The sequence below is a fragment of the Callithrix jacchus genome, chromosome 11 (assembly GCF_049354715.1).
Source record: "Callithrix jacchus isolate 240 chromosome 11, calJac240_pri, whole genome shotgun sequence".
NCBI classification, from domain to species: Eukaryota; Metazoa; Chordata; class Mammalia; order Primates; family Cebidae; genus Callithrix; species Callithrix jacchus.
The window spans coordinates 12,712,314-12,735,606 of NC_133512.1; the positions used below are offsets into that span (position 1 = coordinate 12,712,314).

General features: G+C 46.8%; 1 protein-coding gene across 17 annotated transcripts in view; it reads left to right on the forward strand.

The window, feature by feature from the left end:
* The window catches only part of OGDH (oxoglutarate dehydrogenase), a 117,333-nt gene that overhangs the window by 36,566 nt on the left and 57,474 nt on the right, over window positions 1-23,293 (forward strand). For all 17 annotated transcript variants that reach the window (XR_013523856.1, XR_013523855.1, XM_078342349.1 and 14 more), the window contains exons 2-3: window positions 389-637; window positions 21,659-21,850. Coding sequence is in view for 15 of the 17 variants with exons in the window: in XM_054237044.2 (XP_054093019.2) it covers window positions 389-637; window positions 21,659-21,850 (441 nt within the window). In the remaining 2 variants the exon portion in view is untranslated. The remainder of the gene's footprint in view (window positions 1-388; window positions 638-21,658; window positions 21,851-23,293) is intronic.

Below are 23,293 nucleotides of genomic sequence, written 5' to 3' on the forward strand. Positions count from 1 at the left end.
TTGACCTCGTGATCCACCCGCTTCGGCAGATTTTAATTTTTAGGTGAAGATGGTAGTATCTAACTGCACGAACGTTCCCTGGGCTAGCACAGGTATCCTTCGTTAGTAGGTCCAAGAGTGTATGTCAGTTTCACGCAGTCACGACTCTGCTGTGCTCCCAGGCACATGAACTGGCGGCACTGAGCAGGTAGCACTGTTGGGAATGCATTTACAGGCCAGGGTCTTTCCTCAGCAATTAGAGTTGAACACGTTTTGTTTTGTTTTGTTTTTGTTTTTTCTCAGTAGCTTTTTAAAAAAATTATACTTTCTCTAGGGTATCAGGATCTAGTAGCCTTATCTCCTAAATGCTCTTTTTTAAAACCTTTCTTTCTTGTGTTTTTTTACACAGGCAGTTGTGAAAAACTTCAGGACAAAAATGTTTCATTTAAGGACTTGTGCTACTAAGCTGAGGCCATTGACGGCCTCCCAGACTGTTAAGACATTTTCACAAAACAGACCAGCAGCAGCTAGGACATTTCAACAGATTCGGTGCTATTCTGCACCGGTTGCTGCTGAGCCCTTTCTCAGTGGGACTAGTTCAAACTATGTGGAGGAGATGTACTGTGCTTGGCTGGAAAACCCCAAAAGTGTACATAAGGTAAGGCTCCCAGGGCCGTGGGTCTGCCTCATCTTGGTGTGCTGGCCTGTTCCTGACTGGTCACCAGGTAAGTGTGTGCGTCCTGAGGAGTCAGCAGGCAGGCAGGCAGCTGGAGCGCTGCACCAACCACCACATCTGCATCGGATTCAGCATGGCCCCAGCAGAAGCCATGGTCCCTGGATTGGCGTTCAGCAGTAGACACCACGCTTAACCCTACAAGGATGTGAGAAATCATGTGTGTGACTCTCCAGCATCTCCCCAAAGGCTGCTTCAGGATGAATCCTCTGAAGAAAGAAGAAAGAAAGAGCATGTGTGGAGAAGAGCAGGACCTCAGGAAGCTCCTCCATCCAACTGTCCAGAGAGGATATTTCATATGTAACATGCCTTAAAGTCACGTCATGTAATTTCTGTATGAATGGCCTGTTAGATCATTATGTTCCTATTTTTTTCCCTGTTTGTTTCTAACTTCTCTGTATTACATATGAGGGCATTTTCTAAACTTTCCTCCACCTGATTGCTGATGTAAGTCATGCCTTGGTTTTGTTCGTTTGTTTAGTTTTGTTTGAGACAGAGTCCTTCTGTCACCCAGACTGGAGTGCAGAGGCAGGATCTCAAATCATTGCAACCTCTGCCTCCTGGGTTCAAGCAATTCTCATGCCTCAGCCTCCTGAATAGCTGGGGCTACAGGTGCATGTCACCACGCCTGACTAATTTTTGTAGTTTTAGTAGAGATGGGATTTTACCTTATTGGCCAGGCTGGTCTTGAAAACCCCTGGCCTCAAATAATCCACCCATCTTGTCCTCCTGAAGTGCTGGGATTACAGGCATGAGCCACCGTGCCCGGCCAAGTCATGCCTTGTGAAAGAATTTCTTTATCCTATTTTGGGCCACTGAATATTCATAGGTTTGATAACCATTCCTTGATTTTCAAGGACAGCAGCCAGCCTCCTGAAGGAATTGGGAAGGCAGTGTAGTTTATAGTATAGTAATAAAAAAGTGGGTCCCAGTGTTTCTAAGCTCCTGTGCCTCATCTGTAGGTGGTTGGGAAATTGAAAGGAGATGGCATGAGCAAGGCATTCAGCTCGAAGGCAGTTCCCAGCCAACATTGCTTTTCCTCACTATGAATTTGGCTTTGTTCCTAATCTTGAATCTTGGGTGCTTATTACCAAAAGGTAGTCTGTTTCCACTGGGCTCCTGTAAACAAGCTTTCCCTTTAAGTATTAGTGACACTTAGGAATTGTTTTTTTAAAATTTAACCAGTTGTGGTGGCACATGTCTATAGTTCCAGCTGCTCCACAGGCTGAGGTAGGAGGATCACTGAAGCCCAGGAATTCGAGGTTACAGTGAGCTGTGATCATGCCACTGTGCTCCATCCTGGGCAACAGAGGGAGACCCTGTCTCTAAATTTATTTTTTTTAAAAAGGGAATTTTTTTTTTTTTTTGAGAGGGAGTTTTGCTCCAGCCAGGCTGGAGTGCAATGGCTCAGTCTTGGCTCACTGCAACCTCCACCTCCCGGGTTCAAGTGATTCTGCTGCCTCCATTTCCTGAGTAGCTGGGATTATAGGCATGCGCCACCACGCCTGGCTAATTTTGTTATTTATTTTTTTTTTTAGGAGAGATGGGGTTTCTCTATGTTGGTCAGGTTGGTCTTCAACTCCTGAACTCAGATGATTCGCCCACCTTGACCTCCCAAAGTGCCCTCCAGCCAGAAATGTTTTTTAAAATTAAAAAAAAAAAATGTGATGCTGAGCCACCAGGTCCCATTTTTTCAGGAATGCCACTTTTGCCCAGCCTGTTGCCCAGCATTGGTGGGGATCTAGCCCAGTCTTTTCCTGTTTCCATGACAGCCTAGGAGCAGCATTGCTTCCTGGGCAAGGTGAGACCTGATTTTCTGTAAGAAATTTGTAGTTTAGTTCCCTAATCTGTAAACAAATTGCCCAAAAGAAGTGCTCTGTAAAACTGGCCCCTGCTTTTGATGTCATGGATGTTACTGAAGACGGTGGTTGCAGACTGTGGCAGATTTCACTTACACACACACACACGCACACACACACGACTACAGCTGCAGATTATAACTAGAATAAAACTGAGCCCAGAGGTTTCAGAATCAAGGACTGTTCTGTACCCATGCCTATTCTTTTGCTTTCCTTTTCTCAAACGTAACCTTTCTGTGGAACCAACCAAGTGTTTTCAGCAATGTTAGGATTTGGAGTCAGTAGCTCCCAAATGACAGTGCCTTGTGCCTGAAAGGTGAAGGGCACCTGGCTGAGACTGCATGTACTTGTGAAGGTTTAGTCCTTTGAGTGGTTCCGTGGGTAAGAGGTGTACTCTGAGCAGTGTGGCCATAGTGCTATGGACACTGGGACTGCTGCCATCATAGCTGCTCCTGCTGGAAGCTTTTGAAGATGGTTTTTGTGGAGGCATGCTGGCTTTATGTCTTTATGCCTGTTTCTGTTGCCAGGAGTCTCCAGGGGGCACAGTGTAGGAATCACATGCATGCTCTGCCCCTTCCTGCTTGTAGAGGGGAGGGGACAGGATGGTTAAATCAGTGGGCGTGCCCTTCAGCAATCCTGGTTGTCATCGCTCCTCTGCCATCCCAGATGGCAAGGTGGGTCCTCTTTAAGTTGAATTAGGGCCAATATATCGTGTGTGCGTATTTTCAAGGGAGATAATCCATAACTTCTGTATGGTTTTCAAAGCATTTGTCACCCATGAAAGGTTAGGATTCATAGCCTTGGAGCTATTTCACTTTATTTGTGCTCTTATTTGAGAACACACAGTTTAAATAGAGATAATAAAATTAGAAGTGCTGTAGGATTTAGATAGATCATCTATCACCTTCCACTTAAACATCAGAAATGCCCTGAGGCCAGATTCTGTAGTTGTTTTCAGAGAGCTTATGGGGGGCTGCAAGGACTAAACTCATATACAGCAGAAAAGGAACGAACTCAACATCTTCCTCTCCTGCCCTTCAGCACTACTTTCCCATTGTTACTGTCATTTTTATTAATTTATTTTTTTGAGACTGCGTCTTACTCTGTTGCCCAGGTTGGAGTGCAGTGATGTGATCTCGGCTCACTGCAGCCTCTACCTCCTGATTCAAGCAATTCTTGTGCTCAGCCTCTTGAGTCACTGGATTACAGGCATGCGCCACCATGCCCAGCTAATTTTTGTAATTTTATTTTACTATTTTTTTTTTGAGACGGAGTTTCACTCTTGTTACCCAGGCTGGAGTGCAATGGCGCGATCTCGGCTCACTGCAACTTCCGCCTCCTGGGTTCAGGCAATTCTCCTGCCTCAGCCTCCTGAGTAGCTGGGATTACAGGCAAACACCACCATGCCCAGCTAAGTTTTTTGTATTTTTAGTAGAGACGGGTTTCACCGTGTTGATCAGGATGGTCTCGATTTCTTGACCTCGTGATCCACCCGCCTCGGCCTCCCAAAGTGCTGGGATTACAGGCTCGAGCCATTGCGCCCGGCCTAATTTTTGTAATTTTGATAGAGACAGGGTTCTACCATGTTGGTCAGGCTGGTCTTGAACTCCTGACCTCAAGAACTCTGCCCACCTAGACCTCCCAAAGTGCTGGGATTACAGGTGTGAGACACGGTGCCTGGCCCCCACTGTTATTTTTAAAGGTGTGTTTTATAGTGTTTCCAAGCATACATAACAGAGAGAAGAGTAGATGATAAACCCTATGAGGAGACTGGTCACACAGCTTCAACAGCTGTCTACCTTTTGCCAGTCTTTTAAAAATCTATTTCCTGCCCCACTAACTTTTTTATTTGTTGGTTTGTTTGGGGTTTGAGGAGTAGACACGAGTATTTTAAGGCAAATTTCAGACCTGTGTTATTTCTGGCATAAATGCGTCAGTGTAACAAACTGATAAGTAAATGTTTTCATAACCACGCCCAACAAAATTAACAGGCTGATTCTCTAATAGAATCTAATTCTCAGCCTATATTTAAATATTTACTCTTAAAGCTGCTCTTTTACATTTGGTTTTATACTTTATTTTTATTTTTTTTCAGACAAAGTCTTGCTCTGTCACCCAGACTGGAGTACAGGGCGTGATCTTGGCTCACTGCAACCTCTGCCTCCTGGGTTTAAGTGATTCTCCTGCCTCAGCCTCCTGAGTAGCTGGGATTACAGGCACGTACCACCATGCCCGGCTAATTTTGTTTTTGTATTTTTAGTAGAAAGTGTTTCACCATGTTGGCCAGACTAGCCTCTAACTCCTGACCTCATGATCTGCCCACCACAGCCTCCCAATGTGCTGGGATTACAGGCATGAGCCACCGCGCCTGGCCTCTACTTTATAATTGGTTGTTGTATTCTTTATTTTTATTTTCAATTTTATTTATTTTTTAATTAAAAAAAGATTTAATATAGGTAGGGGCCGTGCCTGTAATCCTGACACTTTGGGAGGCTGAGGCGGAAGGATTGCTTGAGCCTAGGAGTTCAAGACCAGCCTGGGCAACACGGTGAGACCTTGTCTCTATTTAAAAAAAAAAAACAACTTAAAAAAAAATTAAAAATATGTAAATAGAGCCAGAGTCTTTTTACGTTGACCAGACTGGTCTTGAACTCCCAGACTCAAGCAATCCTCCCACCTCGGCCTCCCAAAGTGCTGGGATTATAGACGTGAGCCACCATGCCCAGCCTCTTAAAAAAAAACCTTTTATTCTTAAAATGTTACGTGCTAAAATATTTGAGCAAATCAGAGCTGCAAGTACCTTTTTTTACCCTCAGCCCACTTCCAGAGCAGTATCCGGTTAACTGGCTGACCTGGGTCTGTCTCTGTGTTGGGCCCATCTGCCAGCCTCCTTTTGTTTCTACTTTTGGTCCTGTCCTAGACTTTGGTCTCTGTTCTGCGCACCTCACTAACCCCTCTTAAGAGCCGTCAGCAGTAGCCTGGGCTGTCAGCATATGAAGCCCTCATTAGGGTCTCAGCATGTTTGAGATCATGTCAAATGATGACATCTTACTTTTATTTATGTCTTTAAAACACAGTAACAGCAAAAACTAAGTTATCCTAATTAAGACAAACAGGTAATTGAGAACTGCTAAGCCCCTGTGATTCTGGGTGTTGATCTCATTTTGTTTCTTAGGGACAGGTGCCCACCGAAAGTTGCAGTGTGGTGTGTGATGCATCTGCCAGGTTCTGGCCCTGCTGAGGAAGAGCCAGGATTCAGTCTTGCAGGAGTGGAAGGAGCTGGGGCCTGTTCTCCTCCCAACAGTGCCTCCAGCGGCTGCCTTGAAGGTGCCATCATTGGCCCTGCTTTTCTTTTAGACCCTCCTGGCCATTTGGATTTCCCACAGCTTGCTTTGTACCTCAGGGCTCTTCCTCTGCTCTGTGTCTTCCTCTGCTCTGCCCACCTCCCTAAAACATGCCTCTCTGTTTTTGTTAACTGATGCCCATTTCTTTTCTTTTTTTTGAGACAGAGTCTCACTTTGTCACCCACCCAGTCTGGAGTAGTGGTGAAATCTAGGCTCACTGCAACCTCCACCTCCCAGGTTCAAGCAATTCTCATGCCTTAGCCTGCCAGGTAGTGGGATTACAGATGTGCGCCACCACATCTGGCTAGTTGTTGTATTTATAGTAAATACGGGGTTTCACCATCTTGGCCGGTCTGGTCTTGAACTCTTGACCTCAGGTGATCTGCCCACCTTGGCCTCCCAAAGTGCTGGGACTACAGCTATGAGCTACCATGCCTGGCCTGATGCCCATTTCTTGATGGTTTTTTCTTGTACTTTTCACCTGTCAGCCCCTAAAGTGTATACATATGGTCACTGCAGGAGGGCTCTGTGCGTTCAAGTTATGGGTGCAGGCTGTTGGCCCGAAACTAAGTCTGGCCTTATTGCTCTTCTGTCCAGATTGTTCTGCTTCCCCCTTCTATGCTTATGAACACAGTGCTGGTATTTTCTATGAGTGAAACTAAGTGGAGGAAAGGCACAGATAGACCCACTGTCCCATTATGGGGTTATATGGGCCTTTTCACTCTGCACTGTTGAAACTGCTTTGGCTGCACTTTGAAAAATAGGGCTGTGGTACACATGGTTCTGTCCTGGCCTGAGGCTCCTCCCATGGCAGGAGCCCTGCTCCAAGTTACCCCCCTAGCCGCTTCATGTGCGGTGAAGGGGCTTCCCCACAGGGGGTACATGGAAGTCTGATGAGCTCATAAGGAGGTCTGCTGTGTTCACGTGACAAGGAATAGCTGTGTTGAAAAATCTTCAGAACACTTTGGTGCCGCTCAAGTTATTTATTTCTGGGAATAATTCACAAAACATTTTAGGCAATGCCAGTTGGGTGGTTAGAATACATTTTGAGTATTTTAATCTTTTAGGTAATTGATTTATGAATGACTTATTAAAAATACATGTAGTCATTCCTCAGCATCTGGTGGGGGGATTGGTTCCAGGGCACACTGAGGATACTAAAATCGAAGGATACTCATGTACCTTGTACAAAATGAAATACAAACTATGCACATTCTCCTATATACCCTACATCATCTCTGGATTACTTATCATACCTAACACAAGGTAAATGCTATGCAAATAGTTTTTATGCTTCATTGTTTAGGGTAGCAGTCCTCAACTTTTTGGCACCAGGGACCAGTTGCATGGAAGACTCTTTTTCCATGGATTGAGGGATCAGAGGAGGATGGTTTCACAGTGAAACTAACTGTTCCACCTCACATCGTCAGGCATTAGTTAGATTCGCAGAAGGAGCGAGCAACCTAGATCCCTCATGTGCACAGATCACAAAACAGTTGGCACTCCTACGAGAATCTAATGCCTTCGCTGATGTGACAGGAGGCAGAGCTCAGGTGGTAATAATTCTCGCTCACTGCTCATCTCCTGCTGTGCAGCCCGTTCCTAACAGGCCACTGACCAGTACTGGTCCATGCCTCAGGGGTTGGGGATCCCTGGTTTAGAGAATAATAACAGGAAAAAAAATGTACATGTTCAGCACAGACAGTTTTTTCCCAACTGTTTTCAGTCCACGTTTGGTTGAATCAATGGCTACAGAACACACAGATACGGAGTGCTGACTGTACGTAAACTGTCTACGTAAAGGGTTTCAGCGATGAGCTTTGAAGTTACCCCTTGATGATTTTTTGTTTTTGAAGATTCAGGAGGAACATGTGTGGGTTTGTAACATGGGGACATTAAGTAACAGTGGGAATTGGGCTTCTAGTGTACCCATCACCCAGATAGCGAACATTGTACCCAATAGGTAATTTTTTAACCCTCACTCCCCTCTCACTCCCCCCCACCCCACTGGTGATCTTTAACTTCACATGTTAAGAGTAATCTCAGGACTTGCGGCTTTTTGCATTAAATCGGTTAAAGTGACTGAGTGCACCCTTCCAACTTTAGCGGAGTATTTTATTCTTAAACAGTTTGCATTTATGGTTTATTTAGCATGATAAAATTAACCTCTTTGAAACAACAGGAAACATGAAGCACCACCTTCACTCGTATGGTAGTTTGCAGCTCATGACAGCTGTGTTCAAAGCCTGTGCTGACTGGCAGCTGCAAGAGGAAAAGCAGTCCTGCCCTGTCATCCTAGCAGGATGACTAAATAAGTTTAAACAAGTTAACGTTCTAGCTCACTCGCTCTCTCCTCTCTCTGTCTCTTTCCTCACCCATCTCTCCTCTCCTCTGTCTCTCTTCCCCCACCCTTAAAAAGAAAAATAAATTAATTAATTAAAACAGTTTCAGTTCTAATAGAACCCACTGAGGTCGAGTGTGGTGGCTCATGCCTGTAATCCAAACACCTTGAAGGCCAAGGCGGGCAGATCACCTGAGGTCGGGAGTTCAAGACCAGCCTGACCAACATGGTGAAACCCCGTCTTTAAAAAAAAAAAAAAAAAAAAAGGCCGGGCACAGTGGCTCACGCCTATAATCCAGCACTTTGGGAGGCCGAGGTGGGTGGATCACGAGGTCAAGAGATCGAGACCATCCTGGTCAACGAGGTGAAACCCCGTCTCTACTAAAAATACAAAAATTAGGTGGGCATGGTGGTGCACACCTGTAGTCCCAGCTACTCGGGAGGCTGAGGCAGGAGAATTGCTTGAACCCTGAAGGCAGAGGTTGCGGTGAGCTGAGATCATGCCACTGCACTCCAGTCTGGGTAACAAAAGCAAAACTCCTTCTCAAAAAGAAAAAAAAACCCACTGAGCTTCTGAAGAGAAGTACATTATGCTGAGTTGTGAGGTGAGGAAGGTGCTGGCCAGGGCAGGTGCCTGTGCTGTGAAGGAGCCCAACAGGGGCTCACAGTCCCTCAGGATGATGGATGCAGGGTTCAAGGCCAGGAGCCAGATGCACCAAGAAAAGACCGAAAGTTTGGGTTGTGGAGTAAATTGAGAGGTTCCAAGATTAAACCAAGGAGTGTGTGTTTATTTTGTTACGTGCTGTAGGAGCGTGGACCCCCTCAGCAGGTAGAAGGAGAGCAGGTTTGAGGATGTGGTGCAGGAGCAGTTGGGATCACCAAGAGCAGGAGGGACTGAGGCCAGGCCAGCAGGCATAAGAGGTCGCCGAGGCTGATGGGAGGAGAGAGGCTTACTCTAAATGAGGATCGTTGCATCTTTTGGAGCTTTTCTTTTTGAGATAGGGTCTCCATTACCCAGGCTGGAGTACAGTGGTGCCATGATAGCAGCCTCAAACTTCTGGGCTCAAGTGATCCAACTCCCTGCCACCCCTGCACACCTCAGCTTCCTGAGTAGCTGGGACTACCAGTACACACCCCCATGCCTGACTAACATTTTAAGTTTTTTGTAGAGACAGGGTCTCATTTTTTTTGCCCAGGCTGGTCTCAAACTCCTGGCTTTAAACTATTTTCCTGCCTTGGCCTCCCAAAGTGCTGGGATTACAGGCATGAGCCACTGTGCCAGGTAGATGTTTTTAATTATTATCCTTTTGTATTGTACTTTAAGCCAAAAAAAATTGTTTAATGTCAGAAATTAAAGGAAAGGGAAGAGAGATCAAAAATGCCTTAAAGGGAAAGTAGACTCCAAGAGTGAAAAGGAGTACATTGTTCCAGTGAGTTCCTTCCTGTAGCACAGATGGCCATAGGTGCTTGCCTTTGAGGAAATGGAAGAGTCGTGCTTTATAAGTCAGAGGCAGCTCAGCTTCCCCGCGCAGTCTAAAGCTGGGTGGTAATGAGAAGTTACATCGGTTTTTTTAGATGAAGTCATCATGTTATAAAATATAGTCCTTTTAGTCTCTAGGTTACTGTTCTCTGGCTCCCCTCCCCATCCAAGACTCCCTTGGAGGGAGGTCTGAGGCCTTTGTGATTCTCCTATCTCTTCATGTCCGTGAGGTGAGGAGATAGTCTTTAGAACCCTCTCTTTGAGTGGTCAGTCGTGCAGTATTTGGTCTGAAACCCTGTAACAGATGCTTCACGTAGCTGGGCTGAGGTTCCCCCAAATAGGGTTGCATAGTTATTGAAGACAGAGGAGATCGATAGTTGACCTCAGGTGAGGCCTCAACCAGACGACCACAGGTGACCCCAGACAACCACTGTCGCAATTCTGAGAGCTGATAAAATTGCCATTGTGTGCAGATCTGGGTAGAGTTTTAAGTGTTGTCATTTCCTGAGGGAATTCCGAAAGACCGTAAGAAAGTGGCCACAGTATCTTGGATGTCATCTTTTCATGCCGTAAAAAGTCTGATTTCCGTGAATGTTTGTATAACAAACCACCTCAAAACTTGGCACCAGCGTAGCATTCCTCGTGACTCCGTGGGCTGGCTGGGTTTCGCTATTCCTCCCACTGCCAGCTCCCTTAGAGCTGAGGCCTCTGATGTGTCTGGGAGTTTGTGCTGGCTGTTTACTGGGCCCTGCCGTCGTCTGCTAGGCCGGAGTGACTCCTGCACAAAGGGTCTCCAGCTCCGGACAGGGAAAGGAGAGGCCGCGGGGCCTCTGAGATGCAGGTCCAGACCACTCCCTGCTGCTCCCTACCCCATTACCTGGGTCAGAGCAAGTCACAGACAGCTTCTTGCACATCCATATGGGGAGAGGAGCAGGCGTGGCCACCGGACAGCCCTCCACAGCCCTTTCCATAAAGATCTGATGGAGCAGCCACCTTCAGTCTGGTGCAGAGTCCATCGAACAGCATTCCGATATCAGTAGATTCCATAGGACACGGCTGAAGCAGCTGTTCTTTGCTAATCCTGGAAGTTTATTGATATTTTATTTACATACCTGTACAGAGAGAAGATAATAGAGATTGTTAAGAAACATTCTGGGGCCGGGCGCGGTGGCTCACGCCTGTAATCCCAGCACTTGGGGAGGCCAAGGCAGGTGGATCACGAGGTCAAGCGATCGAGACCATCCTGGTCAACATGGTGAAACTCTGTCTCTACTAAAAATACAAAAAATTAGCTGGGTATGGTGGCTTGTGCCTGAATCCCAGCTACTCAGGAGGCTGAGGCAGGAGAATTGCCTGAACCCGGGAGGTGGAGGTTGCGGTGAGCCGAGATCGCGCCATTGCACTCCAGCCTGGGTAACGAGCAAAACTTCATCTCAAAAAAAAAAAAAAGAAATATTCTGTCATGTCACCTATCATGACTAAGCATTGCTATAGTGGAGCATGTGTTCATGTGGTTTTCTTAATTGAAGAATACCTAAATAGAAGCCCATTCTTTTTTTTTTTTTTTTTTTTTGAAATGGAGTTTTAGTCTTGTTGCCCAGGCTGGAGTGCAATGGCATGATCTTGGCTCACCACAACCTCCGCCTCCTGGGTTCAAGCGATTCTCCTGCCTCCATCTCCCGAGTAGCTGTATTACGGGCATGTGCCACCACTTCCAGCTAATTTTGTATTTTTAGTAGAGACTGGGTTTCTCCATGTCGGTCAGGCTGCTCTCGGACTCCCAAAGTGCTAGAATTACAGGCGTGAGCCACCGCGCCTGGCCTAGAAGCCCATTCTTAAACCGGCTTCAGTATTATACAGTTTGTAGTGGCAGGTCAGCAGGCCTGGATTTCAGTACCCCATTTTGTTTTTGCTTCATAGGCAGAATGATAGTAGGTGGTCCTCTGGCCTGGGCAAGATCTCAGCAAAGCCTGCATGGTTGGAGGGTCCAGAGTCCAGTGCTACCATCTGCATATTTTCTTTGAAGACTTGTCCTTAGCCCAACAGCAGGTCAGGAGGTGGGTATTCCATCCACAGGTCTCCCCAGAAGGGAGTGCCCTGTTTGGACATTCAGGGCAGTCACACATATGGGTTTTAAATCTTGTTCTTAGGATATTGTCAGGAAAGGCTCTTTTCCACAAGTTCAGGGCCATTTCATGGGCAGCTTTGGAAGGAGTGGTAAAGGTCATGCAGGCCTACCCTGTCTTGTGTGCAGGGAAGAAATGAGTTGTTGGTTTGTACACTGAGGCCGGGATGGGAGGCCTGCCCCTCAGAGCAGCGCCAGCTGAACTCTAGGCTGGCCGGTCATATGGTGCCCGGGATGCTCACGGGGCAGCTGACTTTTTATCAGCTTGGCTAGATAAAAAGCTCATTAGAATGAGCTGAAAGGAGAGCCATAAGCCAGTGTTCATTGGTCACGTGGTGCCCTGTAGTTCATATTTGTAGCAATTAAAAAGCATTGTTAGTGTCAGAACTTAATAAGTGAGGTTGTGTGGGTAGTGCTGGGCCTCATCAACTTATCAGCTGTATCAGCTGCGTGATGGCCTTTGAGCCTGGGTGTGGCCATGTAGCAAGGAGACCAGAGCCTGCCACACCTGCTCCCCAGATCATTTAGACAAGATGGCACTAATGTGGCGACCAAGGGTGGCTACGGGGGTGGGCTGGGCTCGGCTTGTTCTGTGGCTGAGGTGGAGTAGGGAGGGCAGCTGTAGGAGTGCCATCTGTAGGGGCTATAGATAGATGAGAGGAAGCGGTCTGGTCAGGCCTGAGCCACCCATCGTCCCAGAGCTTGGGCTGAGTTGTAACACTCTCCTCATGTCACTCATCAACTTCTGGAACAAATGCAAGTATATGTGCAGGGACTTTCTAAATTTTAAAAAGCTGTGCAAATGCAGGGTCATCATCCTAAGTAGCCTGTGTTTGAGACTTTATGGACAAGAAAACAGACCAGAGAGCTGAAGCGACTTCCTGAATCCTCATGCAGCCCATGGGAGGCATATGTAGGACCTGGGGACCCCGGACGTGGCCACAGTCAGTCCTTCTGGTTTGTGAGTGGGCACTGGGGGGCTGTAGAGCACCATCCTACATGACGATGGGTGTCAGCTACTGCTGGAGAAAGGGATGTCAGATGGTATATTTGCTGCCCTCAGAAATAGGAAGCCCTACATATTGGAAACCTCACAACCAGGGACTTGCAGGGAACTTGGCCCTCGAGACTCCCAGATGCAACTGCTGACTCAGGAAGGGCAGGGTCTGCTGCCTGTAGCTGCTGACATGTGGGAACAGACAAGTGCTCCTGGGTTGGGAGAGTGGCACCTGCTGAGGTCAGTGACTCTGCTGCAGTGAGGGGCAGCCCTGGACTTGGACTCTCCCAGGGTGGAACCCTGTACTTGTCAGGCTGTTCCCCCAGAAAGGAGGCTGAATACCATCTGAATTTAATTCAATAAAGATTAGGTGACCACCTGCCACATATAGAGAGCACCGAGGTGTTTCTAGCCTTTGAAGGTCACTGTGGAAAGCTCATTGTGGTTGCATAGAATTCTGAGTTTGTGGGAGACGGGAACATGACTTTTGGCCTGGAAAACAGCTTCATTTATTACAGCTAAGTGCTTTTAGTTACCTGAAATTAAGTAGGAGGTCTGGTTTCATTTCATCCAGAATGTAAAAATTATTTACCCCTGAAGTCTATCATGTTTAAGTCATCTCAGCAACAAGTTGATGATCATAAACCCACTCATGGGAAGTTGGTGGTGGGTGGGGTGGGGGAGCACACAAGCTCCCTGCCTGCAAACCACCCCTCCCTCTGATGCCATTTGGTGGCAAAGGTCAGCCACTACCCTGGTGAGGTGCTTGCTCCCCTCGGGGTGGTTCATGGTTTTCTCTTGAATCTCCTGTGTTCTTTTTCACTCACCTGCAGCCTGGTCCCAGCCCACCTGCCCAGCCTGCTTTCTTAACCCTCTGTACCCTCTGCATGTGGCAGTACCGTGGATCTCACACATGGTGGACAGGTATTGGCCAGGTGCTCCCACTGTCTGTTCTCTTTGGCCAACTGTCTTCTCTCTGCTCCTCAGGCTCCACAGGGCTTCCGTGACGTTTAGGGCTCAGACCGTGGCCCCCTCCTCCGAGCAGCCTTGCTTTCCTCTCCCACCCCACTCGTCTTACTCTTGGTTTCTCAGCACTTGACTCATTCTGTGAATTTACATGTTTCCTTGTTTTTCTCATTCTTACTGAGAGTAAGAAGCTCATCTTAGTAATCTTCTTGTTCACAAACCTTATAGTATGCCACATACAGTGAACAGATATTTGTTGAATTGAATGAGAATTACTGGATTTTTAGAAATAGTGGTATTCACTGGCCAGGCACGGTGGCTCACACCTGTAATCCCAGCATTTTTTGGGAGGCTGAGGCAGGTGGATCCCCTGAGGTCAGGAGTTTGAGACCAGCCTGGCCAACATGGTTTTCTCCTTAATCTCCCGTATTCTTTTTCACTCACCTGCAGCCTGGTCCCAGCCCACCTGCCCAGCCTGGTTTCTTAACCATCTCTACTAAAAATAAAAAAGTAGCCAGCTGTGGTGGCAGGTGCCTGTAATCCCAGCTACTGGGGAGGCTGAGGCTGGAAAGTTGCTTGAAACCAGGCTGGGGGTGGGGGATGGGGGGCGGAGGGTGGTGGTAGTTGCAGTGAGCCGAGATCATGTCACTGCACTCCAGCCTAGGCAATAGAGCCAGACTCTGTCTCAAAAAAAAAATAGTATTCATTTTTTCACATGGTACATCCTGCACACATCTGACACTCTTAGGAAAGTGCTTATGTGTGGTAAGAACGTCATCGGAATTCCTTAGCTCTTTGCAGGGCTCAGACGTTGGCCTTCGGGAGCAGTACTTTCCCATACCCTCCCCTGGCCCAGGACCCCTTACTCCTTCTGGCTCACCTTTTCTGGCAGCTTCCTGCCCCTTGAATGTCATTTACAGCCTTGCCAACCTACGTTAACATTTTCACCTTTTTCCTCTTACCAGTAATGTTATCATTGGTGGTCAGAGAATTGACTGTGTGTGACTGTACATTTGAGGCAAGGTAAAGGGACAGACATTTTCCTTACATTATTAGTTGTGCAACAGAAGCCAATTAAGAGATTGGAGAGGTGAATGACACTAGTAATGGCCTGCAGCTTGGGGTGGAATAGGGCACACCCAGTATGTCATTGTGACTCAGAAGTCCGTGTCACCACCCTGAGCCAGGTTCTAAAGTCAGGGCCAAATACCACACTTACTTCATAAAGAGGTCAAAGTCTGACTTTGCCTCCATTTCTCGTGAGTGAAAAACGATTACAGGAGACTTGTGTCTTCAGCGTTTCTGATGGTATCTTGCTAATTACTAGATTGTGGTATTCTTAAGTCTGATTTTCTCCATTGGCCAGTTGCTGTGTTTTCTCCTTTTCACTTCTGCTTTGTCACTTGGAACATTCCCAGAAGTAGAAGTCACTGCCCCTGCCCACATCAGACTGCAGTTTCATGATATCGAGGCAGCAGCACGGGATACATAGGAATAAATTTGGCCGGAAGAAAGAGAAAACACAGCTTAGGTAGCTTAAACCAACAGGCTTATTTTTCTCACTCATTAAGAGAGCTGGGGTTCGGGCGCAGTGGCTCACGCCTATAATCCCAACCCTTTAGGAGGCTGAGGCTGGTGGATCACAAGGTCAGGACTTCAAGGCAGCCTGGCCAAGATGGTGAAAGCCCATCTCTACTAAAAATACAAAAAAAAATTAGACATGGTGGTGATTGCCTGTAATCCCAGGTACTCAGGAGGCTGAGGCAGGAGAATTGCTTGAACCCGGGAGGTGGAGGTTGCAGTGAGCCACTGCACTCCAGCCTGGGCGACAGAACAAGACTCTGTCTCCAAAAAAAAAAGAGCAGGGGTTGCCTAACTCAGCTCAGGTTCTCAGTGAGCCATCAGCCACCGGGTGCCACTTTCCAGTGAGTGGCCTTCTGTCCCATCCAGGTGTCTCTTCATGCTCCATAGGAATTAGATGGGACATGCTCTGGCTCTCTCTTCCAGAAGCTTTCACTTCATTTGGGAGGGGCTTCCCCTTGCGCTGGTTTGTCTACGACTCAACCTCATCTTAATTTATCCCCCAGAATGGGGACAGACAGCAAGGGAGGGATCTCAGGTTGAGTTGAGTGTACAGTAAGGGCTGGGATTATCAGTAGGGAAAACCCTCTCCCAGATAGTGACAAAGGTAAGTGACCATGTGAAGGGAAAGGACAGACATCCCATGAGGAAGAAAGGTAGCTGCCAGGCCCAAGGAAAGGAAGGAGTGTGGTATGGGGGCATGGGAGCAGGTGGGCAGGGAGGCCTCTGCAGGTTTCCTGGAACCTAAACCCAGGATTCATGGAAGGCAGATCCAGATTCAGCTGTTCAGAGGATGAGGCAGGGGTGGGTAGTTCAAAGAGCTGGAGAAGAGGTATCTGCTTGGGGAGTGGCAGATGTTAGAGAGATGCAGGGTTGCAGGACAACAGGGAGGTAGAAAGAGTGGGGGATGGACTGTGGCATCTGGGCCCCGCCAGGAAGGAAGTGGCCCCTTAGTGACTCATACAGGGAGGGGTGGGGTCAGTGGGTGGATAGGAGCTCTGGCACTTGGGCAGGCCTTGCTTCCTGCTGCCACATCTGTTGGGAGGTGAAGCCTGCAGGCCAAAATAATGATCTTCATTTTGAAAGCCTTTTTGAATAAACTCTATTGAGGTTTAACTTAAATACATTAAAATTCACTTGTTTTAAGTGTTTATGCAGTAGGTTTTGCCAAATGTATGCAGTCACTACACTCAATACAAAACATTCTATCACTCAAATTCAAAAACCTTTTAGTATACCTCCAGGCCTTGGTGCAAAGAGCACTCCAGTTCGTGAGACTTTCAACAAATATTTATTCTTAACTTGCTTGCTGTTGTTCGGTGTGCAGGCTCACCCAGTCCTGGAGACAGGAGTGGGCTCTGTGGGGCAGGGTCGGGGAGCTGAGCTGACTGGAGAGTGAAGTGGATGCATGGGATAAGACGTTTAAGGGAAAGGATGCCAAGTTGCATTCCGGGCATTTTCCTTCCTGGGGATTCCCGGCAGCTCAGCAGTACCGGTATGAACCAGTTTTTTCTGACTGTCTCCAGCATGAGCTGAATTTCCGTCTGTGCAGTTGTCCTCAGCCAATTGAAAATCACCTGGAGTTTTATTCCAAGCACAAAAGAAGGTCAGAGAGAGGAGGCCCGATGATCGTGATCGCCCTCTCTCCAGGGCCTAGGCTGGAAGGAGTCCTGCAGCCTTTGTGCTCTCAGGACTAGAGAGCTGACCTTCACCTTGACCTCATGATCCCGAGCATCAGTGGGTAGAAATTCCTTTCATTTTATTGTTGAGCCCAGAAGCTCCCAGCTCTCTTTGGCAAGGTTAAGCAAGGGTAAGAGGCACTATTACTAGAGTGACCAGAGTTCTTTATGTAAGCATTGCTCTGCTATTACTCAGTTAACCTTATTAATACCCTGCCTGGTGACTGCTGTGTATAAATTCTGCCTGAGCCCACATCTCTCCAGTGGGAACATGATTGACATTCCAGGTGCTTCAAGTAAGTCAGAAAAGCCCACAGAGAGCCTCAGTAAAAGTTAGCTATTCCTATCACAGCTGCTATTACTATTTTTTTTTACTGTTTTAATTGTTATTCAAAGCTAATTTTATTGAAAAGAAATAAACTTGTGATTTTCTGTGACTTTTAGCTCTGGAACGAGAAGTGGCTGTTGTCTCCTAGGATAAAGGAGGCTGTCTGTACAGCTGGAGAGACTCAATGCAAGGTCTTGCTCAGGTGACTTTGCCCTGTGTTTCTGAAAGACAGTATGTTTTAAGGTTTTAATAAAGTTTGGGTTGTGCTGCTCTCCGGTGCTTACTGGGTTTAAGGATCATGCCCTATCCATGAACTTTATTGTGGCCCCAGGGACCTACCTAAGTGTGCACAGCTAGACTTGGGGTGTGGTTCACATGGTTTGAGGGTAGAGATTCTAGCACTGGTGCAAGTTTGAGGTAAAGAATAACTTTGATTAGGTTTTTGGTGTTTTTTTTTTGAGACAGGGTCTCACTCTGTCGCCCAGGCTGGAATACAAAGGCTTGATTTCAGCACACTGCAACCTCCGCCTCAGATTCAAGCGATTCTCATGTCCCAGCCTCCCAAGTAGCTGGAACTATTGGCCTGTGCCACCACACCCAGCTAATTTTTGTATTTTTAGCAGAGACAAGATTTCACCATGTTGTCCAGGCTGGTCTTGAACTCCGGACCTCAGGTGATCTGCCCACCTCAGCCTCCCAAAGTGCTGGGATTACAGGTGTGAGCCACGGCACCTGGCCTGATTAGATTTTATGTGACAGTGGCAGCTTGCTGTTAGTTCTTGCTCTGCGGGGGTGGGATACAGCCAGACGGACTCCTGCCCACTTTCCTGCCCTATTAGAGGGGCTTCTCCTTTTAGGTCAGGTCCTCATTATTGGAGGCCTGGGTAGAGGCCAAGGAGTTCGTCATTGTCATCTCTGCTTTCAGAATGAGGATGGATGGCCAATGCGTGTGGCCCCCAGTCATCTCTGCTTCTAGAATGGAGGGAGCTCTCAGGCCTGCTGGAAAAGCTCTGTGATGTCAGAAGTAACTGAGAGTGTCCAGTGTGTTTGTGCACAGCCACCTTTGAGATCCCTGTGTCCTTGACAGAACCAGTCATGGACTGAGTGGGAGACAGCCTTTACTTTGCCTAGGGAGTTGATGCTGAGGCATCCTCTTTTCTCTCGTAAGAGTAAGTCAGTTTTTTCCTCTGGTGGAAATACTGCATTTTTCATGTAACAGGAAAACACTAATTTTTCGTGAGAACCAATTTAATAGAAGAAGATTGAGAGAATCTCTTTGGAGATTCCAAACTGTGGGTGTCTTTAGCAAACATTTGATAGCATCTGCTGAAGAGGAAAGTTTAGGCCCCGCGTGGTGGCTTATACCTAGAACCCTAGCACTTTGGGAGGCTGAGATGGGCAGATCACTTGAGCTCAGGAGTTCAAGAACAGCCTGGGCAACATGTGAAACCTCATCCCCACCAAAAATATTTAATAAAAACATTAGCATGTGTGGTGGTACGTGCCTGTGGTCCCAGCTAGTCAGGAGGCTGAAGCAGGAGAATCACTTGAGCCCTGGAGGTGGAGGTTACAGTGAGCCGAGATCATGCCACTCTACTCCAGCCTGGTCAACAGAGCCAGACCCTGTCTCAAAACAGAAAAAAGGAAGAAAAGGCAAGTTTGCAGTCTTCTTTTTTCACGTTCCTGATTGTTGGGTTACATTTGCATAAGATACTTCTACAGTAGGTTTTATGGAAGGTGCCAGAAGAGAACCCCAAATCTCTCTTCTACATCAGTCAGCACACCAGAAGTTAACCAGAAAGGCAAAAACAGTAAAACCTCAAATAGTTTGACTTGTAAAAACATTTTAAAATATAATTCACTTAACATAAATGTCATCATTTGGCTGAGTCCTGGTAACTCACACTGGATTCCCAGCACTTTGGGAGACTGAGGCAAGAGAACTGCTTGAGACTGGGAGTTTGAGACCAGCCTGGGCAACAAGACCCTGTTTCTTAAAAAAAAAAAAAAAAAAAAAAAAGTAAGTCATTTTTAAGCGTACTATTCAGCTGAGTTTTGTTTTTAACAGGTGGGATCTTGCTGTATTGCCCAGGCTGGCCTTGAATTCCTAGGCTTAAGTGATCTTTCTGCCTCAGCTTCCCAAGTGGCTGGGACTACAGGCACATGCCACTGCACCCGGCTACAATGGTTTTTAGTGTATTCACAATACTGTGCAGTCACATGGTGGTTTTCTTTATTTTTTCTGAATACTAAAAAAAAAAAAAAAATGCTTATTATAGAATGTTTTAAATATTCTATTAAAAAAAGGAAAGGGAAAAAAATATATTCCACAAAACAGTTTTCACTGAGAGAGCAGACTCCCCTGCATTAGCAGATGGTCCAGGCCTGTGCGTTATCATAGTGTGTTTTCTAGCTTGTACCTAGCAGCAGTACACAGCCGTGCTCATGGTAGTGGGACCATCCGAGTGACATATATCCATGCCCTAGTCCGCATTATAAAAGAACCTGTCCGAAAAAAACAGAAGACCTTAAGGACCAATATTATGGTTTCTGTAGCCATCTCTACCCTCTGGTCTCCATTTGGTATCCCAGACAGACCCATTTGGTATCCACCCGTATCCCAGACAAGAAGCACATTTGGGTGGCATCTTGTTAGAAGGAGAATGCAAAAGTCTCAAAGTTTTGCCTTTGCCTTTCCAAGTTTTTCTAGACAGTCTAATCAGAGTTTATTGATGGAAGAATTTTGGAAACTGGAGAATGTATTGCAGAAAAGAAAAAACTTTTTCTTTTTTTTTAAACTGGTGTTTTGCTGTACAGAGTGGCTCATGCCTGTAATCCCAGCAATTTGGGAGGCCAAGGTGAGTGGATCACTTGCGGTCAGGAGTTTGAGACCAGCCTGGCCAACTTGGTGAAACCCCATCTCTACTAAAAATACAAAAATTAACCAAACATGGTGGCATGCATCTGTAATCCCAGCTACTTAGGAGGCTGAGAGAGGAGAATTACTTGAACCTGGTAAATGGAAATTGCAGTGAGCCAAGATCATGCCACTGTACTCCAGTCTGGGCAACAGAGTGAGACTTCATCTCAAAAAATAAATAAATAAAAATAAATAAACTGGGTGTTTGTGCTTTTCTTTTCTTTTTACAATGAACTTTTGTGAAATCTTAGTGTGTCTGATCTCTTAAATATTTAAAAATCTTGCATCTTTCTATGAGATGAATAAACTATTAGAGTTCACAGTATCTCTGCAAACTGTAAATCAAATAATTTAGACATGAAATAACCAAGAATAGTAGGAATATAAGTAAATTAATTTATAGTAGCACTAAGGAATTTCAGACTGATACTAACACCTGACTTTTGTGAAGTACTTGCTACCTGCTAAACTGTGTGCTAATGCCTTTATGCTCTTGAGTCTTTACAGCATACCTATGAAGAACGTATATATTTCTATTTTCATAGATGAGAAAACAACACAGAAAGGTAACTCGCTAAGAGGTTACATCTTGAATTTGAATTTCAATCCCCAATACAGAGATCAGATTTGAATTTTGATATCTGACCCCACACCTTGAGCTGTTAGCTCCTGAGTGCCCCCTGAAGTAGCAAAGAGATTATTTCTCTATGGGGTTAGTGCTGCCTCTTACAAAGGATCATGTTCTGCTTTGTGTCCAAGGAAGTGAAAGGATGTGAGCAAGGTGACCCTGGGCTCTTCACAGGCTGTGCTGAGCCTCTGGGGTCTTGAGGGAGGTGCCTGATGCGGTGTGAGCATCTGGCATCCCACAGAAGAACCAGTAGAATTTGCAGACCTATAGACAGAAGGTTAAGAGCCTCACCTCCCAGGTGCTGGAGCCTGCGGAGAAGGCTGAGACAGTAAATGTCTCCATTGACCTACTTCCTGAGTCTGTCTCCAGGCCCAGTGTATGGGAGCTGAGGAGAGCTGTTTGGCATTGGGCCTTTGGGGTGTGTTTGTTGATGGAAGGCGGCCACAGGGCATTTGTGTTATAGGTGTGGGGGTCACAAAGTACATTCCAAAGACAAAAGGAGTGGAAAGTAGGGGGCCCGAACTCTGAGAGAAACCTACCATTTGGGAACAGAGACTGCACTGTCCAGAACAGGAGGAAGCTGGCTCAGCCAGCCTGTGATAGACTTGCCTTGCCTTCACAAAGAGTGTTCTGTGGCCACAGATGCATCCTGGACTTAGGGGAGCAGTGAGGTAACCCTGTACCTTCTTTGTCTTTAGTCATGGGACATTTTTTTTCGCAACACGAATGCCGGAGCCCCACCGGGCACTGCCTACCAGAGTCCCCTTCCCCTGAGCCGAGGCTCCCTGGCTGCTGTGGCCCATGCACAGTCCCTGGTGGAAGCACAGCCCAATGTGGACAAGCTCGTGGAGGACCACCTGGCGGTGCAGTCTCTCATCAGGGCGTATCAGGTAAGCCGGGCGCTGACTGTCCACACAAGAAAGGGTGCAGTGTTCCTTAGGTTGTACCTCATGGGCCCTCTGGCCTTTCTGAGTGTACGTTGTTATATTACTTATACCTCTTTAAACACAAGGTGCTTTGGGAGGCTAAAAAAGCAGATACACAGGAGAAGAGGAACCAGGCTAGCCCTATTTGAGCAAATCTGGCACCACTAATGCCTGCCCCATAAAGGGCTCCTTATTTCTTTTCCTAAGTTGGCAAGAAATATTTGTGGGCAGGGAAACCAAGTTATTACCGGCGCATCAAGGAGAAGTGCCCATCCACCAGTGAGCAGTGGCTGGGAAGGGTGGGTGGTTGATGCACCCTTCTCAGTTGCTAACAGCTGAATTCTGTAAGAGAAGAAAACCTATAGAGTTTGGGGACATGGAGGCGGGTAGAGGCAGCTCTCTACAGAGAGCAATGAGGGGCAGGAGAACTCTCCAAAAGCATTGCAGTTGGTGGCCAGTCTCATTAGGCAAGTGTCAAGCAGGACAGGGCTTTTCCTCCCTATCCTTTCCCAGAGTACAATAACCAAAATTTTTCTAGGATGTCCACCTGATACATGGGGAGACCTCAGAGTTCAGACCTTAAGACTTCATCTGTAATAGTCTAAGGAGGACAGGTAGAGACAGGTGAGCCCAGTGCCTCCCTTCTGGAAGCTCCCATGGGCGTCCAGTACCCTGCCACCTGTTCTTGTGTCGCTGCTTTGGTGGCAACAAGGGGACTCATGTCCCTGGGCTATCTTTTCTCTCTCATGCTTTGGTTTCTGGTGGCATGGGCCATTTCCTCTGCCAGCAGGGCAGCAGTGCAGATGTTGTAATGGGGCAACATCAGGGGAGGCCCTGGGTCTCTGGCCCTTCATGCCATGGCCTGGCAAGTAAGACTCTCCCTGGGGCAAGTGTATTCTGCCTTAGAAAGGAGGTGTATGGTGTTTTGTAAATGCCATAATCTTTTACTCTAAAATGCTATCCACGTGGATATTTGCATAAGGAGGAGGCCCAGTGGTGTTTCTGTATCACTGCCTGCACATAGTTGGCCTCAGTAACAACTTCAGCTTGATCTTGCAGTGACTTACCAGCAGCTGCTCCCTTCTCGAATTGCTAGCAAGAAATTGTGAAAGACTCTTAAATTGGAAGGGATTTTCTTTCTCCTTTTGGTTTTTAAATAGTTCAGATCAGATGTTTTAAGTCTGTGGGGTAGCAGCGATTTTTGTTCTGACTACTGTGTGCTGACCTACTCAGCAGCAGCAGGACCAGAGCCCTCACTCCTCACGGCTATATAATAAAGGCAAACCTTCTTAGTAATCTGATATCTTATCTGCACACCTCCCCAGTTAAGGCCAACACTTAAGCCTTCATTTTCCTCCTCAGGAAAATTTTTCTTTAAAATGTATTTATTTATTCTAACTTGAGATG